At 48.1% G+C, this 11902-nt stretch overlaps 1 protein-coding gene across 1 annotated transcript; it reads right to left on the bottom strand.

Annotated features, from left to right (window-relative positions):
* Window positions 1–233: 233 nt before the first annotated feature.
* LOC128782784 (basic proline-rich protein-like) lies at window positions 234–11454 on the bottom strand. The gene is made up of 6 exons (XM_053933269.1): window positions 11445–11454; window positions 9631–9897; window positions 7096–7167; window positions 2802–3430; window positions 1600–1775; window positions 234–384 (listed from the first exon to the last, which is right to left on the bottom strand). Exons 1-6 carry the CDS (start codon window positions 11452–11454, stop codon window positions 318–320), a joined length of 1221 nt encoding a protein of 406 aa, XP_053789244.1. The 3' UTR covers window positions 234–317.
* Window positions 11455–11902: the final 448 nt, after the last annotated feature.

Below are 11902 nucleotides of genomic sequence, written 5' to 3'. Positions count from 1 at the left end.
ATTTTTTGGCTCCAAACTGAATTTTTTCCGTCTCAAACTCGATTTCCGCCGACGCACCGAGGCGAATTTTGGGCTCCAACCCCAAACTTTGGCTGTTTCCACCCTTTTTTAACCCAAAATCCTTTTTTTTTTTTTACCATTCCAACGCCGCTTTCAGCACCGCCCCCCCCCATCCAAACCCCGATTTTGGGGCGAAAACCCCCCCAAAAAAAAAAAGCACAAAACGCCCGAAGTGCAGAGAGATCCTTTTAATGCCCCCGAGCCGACCCAAAAAGCCCCGAAATTGCCCCAAAACGGCCCCAAAATGCGGGGGGGCCTCACTTGACGAAGACCACGCTGCTGCTGCCGGCGCTGCGGGCGGCCAGCCAGGCCAGGAACACGTCCCTGAAAGACAGAAAAAGCGCTTTTACCTCAAAAAAATCCTGGGTTTGGGGCAAAAAACGGCGATTTTGGGGAAAAACCGCCGGGTTTGGGCGAAGAAACGGCGATTTTTGGGGAAAACCGCCGGGTTTGGGGCGAAAAACGGCGATTTTTGGGGAAAAACCGCCGGGTTTGGGCGAAAAAACGGCAATTTTTGGGGAAAAACCGCCGGGTTTGGGCGAAAAACGGCGATTTTTGGGGAAAAACCGCCGGGTTTGGGGCAAAAAACGGCGATTTTTGGGGAAAAACCGCCTGGTTTGGGGCAAAAAAACGGCGATTTTTGGGGAAAAACCGCCGGGTTTGGGCGAAAAACGGCGATTTTTGGGGGGCTGGGCGGGGGTTTGGGGGGCTTAAAGGGGATTTTTTGGGGATTTAAAGTGGATTTTTGGGGATTTAAAGTGGATTTTGGGGGATTTGACGTGGATTTTTGGGGAATTAAAGTGGATTTTTGGGATTTAAAGTGGATTTTGGGAAATTAAAGTGGATTCTTGGGACTTTGAGGAGGGTTTGGGGTATTTTTTTGGGATTTAAAGAGGTATTTTGGGTGTTTTTCCCTCTAAAACTCATTTTTGACCCTCCGAGGGCACTTTCTGTGCCAAAACCCAACGGTTTCAACCCAAACCCTCCATTTGTCACAGAAAATCCCGGATTTGGGGAGAAATTCCCATTTTTTCAGGTGAAATCCACTTTTTTCCAGGCGAAATTCCCATTTTTTTGTGACAAATCCCCATTTTTCGGTAGAAATTCCCATTTTCTCAGTACAAATCTCCATTTTTCGGGCCAAATCCCCATTTTTTGACACAAATCCCCATTTTTCCCATTCCCAATCCCATTTTTTGACTCAAATCCCCATTTTTCCCATTCCCAATCCCATTTTCCCCATTCCCAATCCCATTTTCCCCATTCCCAATCCCATTTTTCCCATTCCCAATCCCATTTCTCCATTCCCAATCCCATTTTTGGACACAAATCCCCATTTTTTGACACAAATCCCCATTTTTCCCATTCCCAATCCCATTTTTTGACACAAATCCCCATTTTTCCCATTCCCAATCCCATTTTTCCCATTCCCAATCCCATTTTTGGACACAAATCCCCATTTTTCCCATTCCCAATCCCATTTTTGGACACAAATCCCCATTTTTTGACACAAATCCCATTTTTCCCCCCACTCCTCACCGGCAGTGCCGCACCAGGCACTCGCTGCTGCAGAACTCCTCGTCCCAGTCGCCGCTGGCCACGGGCGCGTTCTCGCAGCCGGCGCGGACGCAGCGGCCCCGCGGCCACTCGGGCCCGGCCGCGCCCGGCGGCGACTCGGCCACGGCCACCAGCTCCAGGCGCGCCGGCGACGGCACCTGGGGCGAGCGCCGCGTGCCGAAACCCCACTGCCCGCCCCGCTCTGCCTCGGTTTCCCCAATCCCCCCCCGATTTTTCCCTAAATCCCCACTGCCCGCCCCGCTCTGCCTCGGTTTCCCCAATTCCCCCCGATTTCCCCCCAATTTTCCCCATTTTCCCCCCAATTTTTCCCTAAATCCCCACTGCCCGCCCCGCTGTGCCCGTTCCCCATTTCCCCCAATTTTCCCCATTTCCCCCGATTTTCCCCCAATTTCCCCATTTCCCCCCAATTTTCCCGTTTCCCCCCCCTTCTTTAACCCAATTTCCCCATTTTCCCCCCAATTTCCCCCCCATTTTCCCATTTCCCCCCCATTCCTCAACCCAATTTTCCCCCAATTTCCCCATTTCCCCCAATTTTCCCATTTTCCCCAATTCTTTAACCCACTTTTCCCATTTCCCCCATTTTTAACCCAATTTTCCCATTTCCCCCCTTTTTCCCCCGATTTTCCACAAATCCCATTTTTTCCTTCATTTTTACCCCATCTCCTCCCCATTTCCCATTCCCCCCCAATTTTCCCATTTTCCCCATTTTTTTTGCCCCATTTCCCCCCATTCCCCTCCCCCAAATTTCCCATTTCCCCTCCCCCATTTCTTCCCCAATTTCCCCATTTTTTCCCATTTTCCCCTCCCCCACTTTTCCCCTTCCCCATTTTTCCCAAATTTCCCATTTTTCCCCTCCCCCATTTTCCCTTGCCCCTCCCCATTTTTCCCCTCCCCTCCCCCATTTTTCCCAAATTTCCCATTTCCCCTCCCCCACTTTCCCCTCCCCATTCTTCCCCTCCCCCTCCCCCATTTTCCCCTCCCCCATTTTCCCCTCCCCCTCCCCCTTTTCCCTTTGCCCCTCCCCCATTTTTCCCCTCCCCCATTTTCCCCTCCCCCTCCCCATTTTTCCCTTGCCCCTCCCCCATTTTCCCTTGCCCCTCCCCATTTTTCCCTCCCCCATTTTTCCCCTCCCCCTCCCCCATTTTTCCCCTCCCCCCCCTCACCTGCGGCACCACCACGGGCCCCTCCCCCACCACCTCCTCTTCCTCTTCCTCCTCCTCTTCCTCCTCCTCCTGCTGCTGCTGCTGCTGGGGGCGGGGCCCGGGGGTGGGGGCGGGGCCCGGGGGGGGGGGGGGCAGGGCGTGCAGGGGGGGGAGGGGCAGCACCTTGATCTGCAGGGGGGGGGGCCCGCGCATGGCCTGCAGGGGGGGAGGGGGAGGGGGCGGCGCCTGGGGGAGGGGCCCTGGTGGGGGTGGGCGGGGTGGGGGTGGTGGTGGGGGAGGGGCGCGGCCGCCCCTCCCCCCCCCGCCCCTCCCCCCCCCCCCCCCCCCATTTGCTGCAGGGGGGGGGGGTGGAGCCGCGCGCGCGGGGCGGGTGGGGGAGGGGCGGCGCGCGGGGCGGCGGGGGAGGGGGGAGGGGCGGAGGGGGGGGGAGGGGCGGCGGGGGAGGGCGGGGGGGGGAGGGGCAGCGGCCCCGCCCCTCCCCCCGCCGAGGCCACGCCCCCCGGCGCCGGGAGGAGGAGCTTGGGCACGGCCGGGGGGGAGGGGCAGGGGGGGGGAGGGAGGAGGAGGAGGAGGGGGGGGGGAGGGGCGGCCGAGGGGGAGGGGTCGGGGTCCGGCGGCTCCGCGGAGCTCTGGGGGGAGAGAGAGGAAAAAATGAGCGGAAAAACCGGGAAATTGGGGAAAAAATAACGGGGGGAAAATGGGGAAATAATGGGAAAAAATGGGGGGGAAAAACCGGGAAATTGGGAAAAAATAACGGGGGAATAATGGGGGAAATAATGGGGGGAAATGGGGGGAAAAATGGGGGGAAAAACCGGGAAATTGGGAAAAAATAACGGGGGAATAATGGGGAAAATAATGGGGAAATAATGGGGGAAAATGAGGGAAAAACCGGGAAATTGGGAAAAAATAATGGGGGAAATAATGGGGGAAATAATGGGGGGAAATGGGAAAAATAATGGGGAAAAATGGGGGGAAAAACCGGGAAATTGGGAAAAAAATAATGGGGGAATAATGGGGAAATAATGGGGGGAAATGGGAAAAATAATGGGGAAAAATGGGGGGGAAAACCGGGAAATTGGGAAAAAATAACGGGGGAATAAAGGGGAAAAATAATGGGGGGAAATGGGAAATATAATGGGGAAAAATAATGGGGAAAAATGGGGGGGAAAAATGGGGGGGAAAACCGGGAAATTGGGGAAAAATAACGGGGGAATAATGGGGAAAAATAATGGGGAAATAATGGGGAAAAATGGGGGAAAATAATGGGGAAAAATGGGGAAAAATAACGGGGAAAATGGGGAAAAATAATGGGGAAATAATGGGGAATAATGGGGGGAAATGGGAAAAATAATGGGGAAAGATGGGGGGGAAAACCGGGAAATTGGGAAAAAAATAATGGGGGAATAATGGGGAAATAATGGGGGGAAATGGGAAAAATAATGGGGAAAAATAATGGGGAAAAATGGGGGGAAAAACCGGGAAATTGGGGAAAAATAATGGGGGAAATAATGGGGGAAATTGGGGAAAATAATGGGGGAAAAACCGGGAAATTGGGGAAAAATAATGGGGGAATAATGGGGAAAATAATGGGGAAATAATGGGGAAAAATGGGGGAAAAACCGGGAAATTGGGGAAAAATAATGGGGGGAAAAACCGGGAAATTGGGAAAAATAACAGGGAAATAATGGGGAAAAATGGGGAAAAATAATGGGGAAAAATGGGGGAAAAACCGGGAAATTGGGAAAAATAACGGGGGAATAATGGGGAAAAATAATGGGGAAATAATGGGGGAAATTGGGGAAAAATGGGGGAAATGGGGAAAAACGGGGAAAAATTGGAGAAAAAAGAAAAATGGAAAAAAAAGGAAAAATGGGGAAAAGAGAAAAAAAGGAAAAAAAAAATACGGGGGGAAAAGGGAAAATGGGAAAAAAAGAAAAAAAAAAGGGGGAAAATGGGGAAAAATAGGGGGAAAAAGGAAAATCAGGGAAAAAAGGCAAAAATAAAGGGACAAAATGGGAAAAACAGAAAAAAAAGAGAAAAAATTTAAAAAAGGAAAAAAGAGAGAAGTTAAAAAAGCAAAAAAAAGGAAAGAAACAGAAAAAAGAAAATAAAAGGAAAAAAAGAAGAAAAAAAGGAAAAAAGTAGGAAAAAGGGAAAAATTAAAAAAGGAGAGAAATGAAAAAGGGAAGAAAAAAAGGAAAAAAACAGAAAAAAAAAGAGAAAAAAAAGGAAAAAATAAAATTGAAAAAAAAAAAGAAAACAAAATGTGACAAAAAAAAAAAGAGAAAAAAATTAAATAAAACAAAAAAAAGGGAAAAAAAAGAATAAAAAATATTTTTGGGGATTTTGGGGGGATTTGGGGCCATGAGGAGAAGTTTTGGGTTTTTTTTTTTTACTTTTGGGGAATTTTTGGGATTTTTTTAGAGCATTTTTGGGGGATTTTGGGGCATTTTTAGGGGATTTTTGGGGGATATTTTGGGGGATTTTTGGGGTATTTTGGGGGGATATTTTGGGGGATATTTTGGGGGATTTTTGGGGTAGTTTTTGGGATATTTTTGGGGATATTTTGGGGCATTTTTAGGGGATTTTTTGGGGATATTTTGGGGGATTTTTGGGGTAGTTTTTGGGATATTTTTGGGGATATTTTGGGGGATTTTTGGGGTATTTTTGGGGGATATTTTGGGGGATATTTTGGGGGATTTTTGGGGTAGTTTTTGGGATATTTTTGGGGATATTTTGGGGCATTTTTAGGGGATTTTTTGGGGATATTTTGAAATATTTTTGGGATATTTTTGGGGTATTTTTGGGATATTTTTTGGGATATTTTTGGGGTATTTTTGGGGATATTTTGGGGGATTTTGGGGGACATTTTGGGAGAATTTTCGGGGTATTTTTTTGTATCTTTGGGGAGATTTTTGAAATATTTTTGGGGGATTTCTGGGGATTTTTTTTTTAATTTTTGGGGTATTTTCGAAATATTTTGGGAGTATTTTGGGAGCACTTTTGCAGGGATTTTTGGCGATTTTTGCAGATTTTTTTGGGTATTTTTGGAATATTTTTAGGGGATTTTTGGAGATAATTTTTGGGGTACTTTGGGGGATTTTTAGGAGATTTTTTTGGGATATCTGAAATACTTTTGGGGGATTTTTTGGGGATTTTTGGAGGGTTTTTTTGGGATTTTTGGGGGGATTTTTGAAATATTTTGGGGTATTCTGGGAGCACTTTTGGGGTGTTTTTGGCGGTTTTTGGAAGTATTTTTTGGGGATTTTTGGGGTGATTTTGGGGTATTTTTTGGCCATTTTTGGACATATTTTTGGGCGATTTTTTCGAGGCATTTTTGGGGGTTTTTGGGTGGTTTTGGGGTGTTTTTTGGCCATTTTTGGACACATTTCTGGGCGATTTTTGGGCTGTTTTTTGGCCATTTTTGGACACATTTTTGGGCGATTTTTGGAGGTATTTTTTGGGATTTTGGGGGTGATTTGGGGTTTTTTTTTTGGCGATTTTTAGACACATTTTTGGGGATTTTTTGAGGTATTTTGGGGGTGTTTTTTGGCCATTTTTTGACACATTTCTGGGCGATTTTTGGGCTGTTTTTTGGCCATTTTGGACACATTTTCGGGCGATTTTTGGAGATATTTTTGGGATTTTTGGGGTTTTTTTTTGGCCATTTTTGGACATATTTTTGGGTGATTTTTGGAGATATTTTTGGGATTTTTGGGGTTTTTTTTTGGCCATTTTTGGACACATTTTCGGGCGATTTTTGGGGATTTTTGGGGTGTTTTTTGGCCATTTTTGGACACATTTTTGGACACATTTTTGGGTGATTTTTGGGCTGTTTTTTTGGCCATTTTTGGACACATTTTTGGACACATTTTTGGGTGATTTTTGGGCTGTTTTTTGGCCATTTTTGGACACATTTTTGGACACATTTTTGGGTGATTTTTGGGCTGTTTTTTGGCCATTTTTGGACACATTTTTGGGCGATTTTTGGAAGTATTTTTGGGGATTTTTGGGGTGGTTTTTGGCCATTTTTGGACACATTTTTGGGCGATTTTTGGAAGTATTTTTGGGGATTTTTGGGGTGGTTTTTGGCCATTTTTGGAAGTATTTTTGGGTGATTTTTGGGCTGTTTTTTGGCCATTTTTGGACACATTTTTGGGCGATTTTTGGAAGTATTTTTGGGGATTTTTGGGGTGTTTTTTGGCCATTTTTGGAAGTATTTTCGGGCGATTTCTGGGCTGTTTTTTGGCCATTTTTGGGGGTTTTTGGGTGTTTTTGGGGGTTTTTGGGGTACCAGGGTCGCCTTGTAGGCCGTCAGAGCTTTCAGGTATTCCTTCTTGGCCGCCTCCGTCTTGCGCTTGTACACCTGGAAGGGGGCCAGGAAGGGAAAATTTGGGAATTGGGATCCCAGATCCAGTTTGGGATCCCAGCCCCAGTTTGGGATCCCCAGCCCCAGTTTGGGATCCCAGCCCCAGTTTGGGATCCCAGCCCCAGTTTGGGATCCCAGATCCAGTTTGGGATCCCAGATCCAGTTTGGGATCCCAGAGCCACTTTGGGATCCCAGTCCCAGTTTGGGATCCCAGATCCAGTTTGGGATCCCAGTCCCAGTTTGGGATCCCAGATCCAGTTTGGGATCCCCAGTCCCAGTTTGGGATCCCCAGTCCCAGTTTGGGATCCCAGTCCCAGTTTGGGATCCCAGATCCAGTTTGGGATCCCAGTCCCAGTTTGGGATCCCAGATCCAGTTTGGGATCCCAGTCCCAGTTTGGGATCCCAGTCCCAGTTTGGGATCCCAGTCCCAGTTTGGGATCCCAGTCCCAGTTTGGGATCCCAGATCCAGTTTGGGATCCCAGCCCCAGTTTGGGATCCAGCCCCAGTTTGGGATCCCAGTCCCAGTTTGGGATCCCCAGAGCCAGTTTGGGATCCCCAGCCCCAGTTTGGGATCCCAGTCCCAGTTTGGGATCCCAGAGCCAGTTTGGGATCCCAGCCCCAGTTTGGGATCCCAGATCCAGTTTGGGATCCCAGATCCAGTTTGGGATCCCAGCCCCAGTTTGGGATCCCAGATCCAGTTTGGGATCCCAGCCCCAGTTTGGGATCCCAGCCCCAGTTTGGGATCCCCAGATCCAGTTTGGGATCCCAGATCCAGTTTGGGATCCCAGATCCAGTTTGGGATCCCACATCCAGTTTGGGATCCCAGATCCAGTTTGGGATCCCAGTCCCAGTTTGGGATCCCAGTCCCAGTTTGGGATCCCAGCCCCAGTTTGGGATCCCAGATCCAGTTTGGGATCCCAGATCCAGTTTGGGATCCCAGTCCCAGTTTGGGATCCCAGATCCAGTTTGGGATCCCAGATCCAGTTTGGGATCCCAGATCCAGTTTGGGATCCCAGATCCAGTTTGGGATCCCAGCCCCAGTTTGGGATCCCAGCCCCAGTTTGGGATCCCAGATCCAGTTTGGGATCCCCAGTCCCAGTTTGGGATCCCAGTCCCAGTTTGGGATCCCCAGATCCAGTTTGGGATCCCAGATCCAGTTTGGGATCCCAGATCCAGTTTGGGATCCCACATCCAGTTTGGGATCCCAGATCCAGTTTGGGATCCCAGTCCCAGTTTGGGATCCCAGTCCCAGTTTGGGATCCCAGTCCCAGTTTGGGATCCCAGATCCAGTTTGGGATCCCAGCCCCAGTTTGGGATCCCAGATCCAGTTTGGGATCCCCAGTCCCAGTTTGGGATCCCAGCCCCAGTTTGGGATCCCAGATCCAGTTTGGGATCCCAGAGCCAGTTTGGGATCCCCAGCCCCGTTTTGAGGTCATTTTGCTCCCATTTTTTCCCATTTTTAACCCATTTTAACTCCATTTTTATCCCATTTTTTTCCCGTTTTTCTCCCATTTTTTTCCCGTTTTTTTCCCATTTTTCCCCCATTTCCCCCCCTCACCTGCTTCTGCTCCTCGCCCAGCCAGTCCCACATGGAGGCCACGATCTCGGACGTGTTTTTCTCTCCTTTTTCCCATTTTTTCCCCATTTTAACTCCATTTTAACCCCGTTTTTTGCTGTTTTTTCCCGTTTTTTTCCCATTTTTCCCCCATTTTCCCCCCTCACCTGTTTCTGCTCCTCGCCCAGCCAGTCCCACATGGAGGCCACGATCTTGGAAGTGTTTTTCTCTCGTTTTCCCCCTGTTTTTCCCATTTTTTCCCCATTTTAACCCCATTTTTTGCCGTTTTTTTCCATTTTTTCCCCATTTTTTTTTTTTTTTTCCCGTTTTTCCCCATTTTTCCCCCATTTCCCCCCCTCACCTGTTTCTGCTCCTCGCCCAGCCAGTCCCACATGGAGGCCACGATCTTGGACGTGTTTTTCCCTCCATTTTTCCCCATTGTTACCCCATTTTTTTCCCATTTTAGCTCATTTTAATCCTGTTTTTTTGCCATTTTTTCAATTTTTTTCCCGTTTTTTCCCCATTTTTCCCCCATTTTCCCCCCTCACCTGCTTCTGCTCCTCGCCCAGCGAGTCCCACATGGAGGCCACGATCTTGGACGTGTTTTTCCCTCCATTTTTCCCCATTGTTACCCGTTTTTTTCCCATTTTTAGCTCATTTTAACCCTGTTTTTTGCTGTTTTTTCCCGTTTTTTTCCCGTTTTTTCCCATTTTTTCCCCCATTTTCCCCCCCTCACCTGTTTCTGCTCCTCGCCCAGCCAGTCCCACATGGAGGCCACGATCTCGGACGTGTTTTTCCCCATTGTTACCCCATTTTTAGCTCATTTTAACCCCGTTTTTTGCCGTTTTTTTGCCATTTTTTCAATTTTTTTCCCGTTTTTTCCCATTTTCCCCCCGTTTCCTCACCTGCTTCTGCTCCTCGCCCAGCGAGTCCCACATGGAGGCCACGATCTTGGAGACCTCCCCGAAGGTGGCGTTGGGGTTCTGGCCCTTGATGGCGGCCTGCGTGTCGCGGAAGAAGAGCGCGTAGGCCGACACCGGCTTCTGCGGCTCGTTGGGGTCCTTCTTCTTCTTGGCCTTCTTGGGCGGCTTGGGCCGGCGCGGCGCCTCGGCCACCGCGGCCACCGGCGCCGCCACCGCGGCCACCGGCGGGGACGGCGCCGCCGCCGACGGCTGGGGGGGGGAAAGGAGCCAAATTCAGGGGTTTTCTACCGAAAATCCTGAATTTCCGGAGGGTTTTGGGAGGAGATTTGGGGGTTTTGTACCGAAAATCCCGAATTTCCAGAGGGTTTTGGGAGGGAATTTGGGGGTTTTGTACCGAAATATCGAGTTTCGGGAGGGTTTTGGGAGGGAATTTGGGGGTTTTGTCCAAAAATATTGGATTTTGGAAGGGTTTTGGGAGAGGATTTTGGGCTTTGGGAGGGTTTTGGGAGGAAATTTGGGGGTTTTGTACCGAAATATCGAGTTTCGGGAGGGTTTTGGGAGAGGATTTTGGGATTTGGGAGGGTTTTGGGTGGAAATTTTGAGGTTTGGTCCCAAAAATCCCAAATTTTGGGAGGGATTTGGGAGGAAATTTGGGGGTTTCAACCCGAAAATATCAAATTTTGGGAGGGTTTTGGGAGGAAATTTGGGGGTTTGGTCCAAAAAATCCCAAATTTCGGGAGGGTTTTGGGAGAGGATTTTGGGTTTCGGGAGGGTTTTGGGAGGAAATTTCAAGGTTTTGTCCCAAAAATCCCAAATTTCGGGAGGGTTTTGGGAGGGAATTTCAAGGTTTGGTCCCAAAATATCCAATTTTGGGAGGGTTTTGGGAGAGGATTCCAAGATTTGGGAGGGTTTTGGGAGGAAATTTTGAGGTTTCGTCCCGAAAATCCTGAATTTTGGGAGGGTTTTGGGAGAAAATTTCGAGGTTTGGTCCTAAAATATCCCAAATTTTGGAAGGGTTTTGGGAAAGGATTTTGGGATTTGGGAGGGTTTTGGGAGGAAATTTTGAGGTTTGGTCCTAAAAATCCCAAATTTTGGAAGGGTTTTGGGAGAGGATTCCAAGATTTGGGAGGAAATTTTGAGGTTTCGTCCCGAAAATCCTGAATTTTGGGAGGGTTTTGGGAGAAAATTTCGAGGTTTGATCCCAAAAATCCCAAATTTTAGGAAGGTTTTGGGAGAGGATTTTGCGATTTGGGAGAGTTATGGGTGGAAATTTTGAGGTTTGGTCCCAAAAACCCTGAATTTTGGAAGGGTTTTGGGAGAGGATTCCAAGATTTGGGAGGGTTTTTGGAGGAAATTTTGAGGTTTTGTCCCGAAAATCCCGAATTTTGGGAGGGTTTTGAGAAAGGATTTCAAGGTTTGGGAGGAAATGTTGAGGTTTCGACCCAAAAATCCCAGATTTCAGAAAGGTTTTGGGAGGAAATTTGGGCTTTTGGTCCTGAAAATATCGAATTTTGGAAGGGTTTTGGGAGAGGATTCCAAGATTTGGGAGGGTTTTGGGAGGAAATTTTGAGGTTTGGTCCCAAAAATCCCAAATTTCAGGAGGGTTTTGAGAAAGGATTTTGGGATTTGGGAAAGTTTTGGGAGGAAATTTTGAGGTTTTGTCCCAAAAATCCCAAATTTTGGAAGGGTTTTGGGAGAGGATTTTGGGATTTGAAAAAGTTTTGAGAGGAAATTCCAAGATTTGAATCCAAAAAATGCTGAAATTCAGAGTAAATTTTAAAGTCTTGGAAAGATACCTTGGGGCATTTCAGGCCGATTTTGGGGCATTTCAGGCCGATTTTGGGGCATTTCTGGCCAATTCTGGGGTATTTTTGGGGCATTTTGGGCCAATTTTGGGGTTTTTTTTGGTATTTCTGACAGATTTTGGGGCATTTCAGGCCGATTCTGGCTGATTTTGGGGCATTTCAGGCCAATTTAGGGTATTTTTTTGCTATTTGGGGTATTTCTGGCCAATTTTGGGGCACTTCAGGCCGATGTTGGGGTATTTCTGGCCAATTCGGGGGTATTTTTGGGTATTTCAGGCCGATTTTGGGGCATTTCAGGCCGATTCTGGGTATTTTGGGGGTATTTTGGGCCGATTTGGGGTATTTTTGGCCGATTTTGGGTATTTTTGGGTATTTCAGGCCGATTTTGGGGCATTTCAGGCCGATTTCGGGGTATTTCTGGCCAATTCTGGGGTATTTTTGGGCTATTT

The sequence above is a fragment of the Vidua chalybeata genome (genome assembly GCF_026979565.1).
Source record: "Vidua chalybeata isolate OUT-0048 chromosome 38 unlocalized genomic scaffold, bVidCha1 merged haplotype SUPER_38_unloc_1, whole genome shotgun sequence".
NCBI lineage: Eukaryota > Metazoa > Chordata > Aves > Passeriformes > Viduidae > Vidua > Vidua chalybeata.
This window is presented reverse-complemented; position numbering and strand designations above follow the sequence as displayed.

Coding starts and splice junctions, on each gene's coding strand:
- LOC128782784 (XM_053933269.1), bottom strand. Junction 7,168..9,630: donor TGGGCGAGGAGCAGAAGCAG/GTGAGGAAACGG, acceptor GCCCCCTTCCAG/GTGTACAAGCGCAAGACGGA. Junction 385..1,599: donor TGCCTGGTGCGGCACTGCCG/GTGAGGAGTGGG, acceptor TCTGTCTTTCAG/GGACGTGTTCCTGGCCTGGC.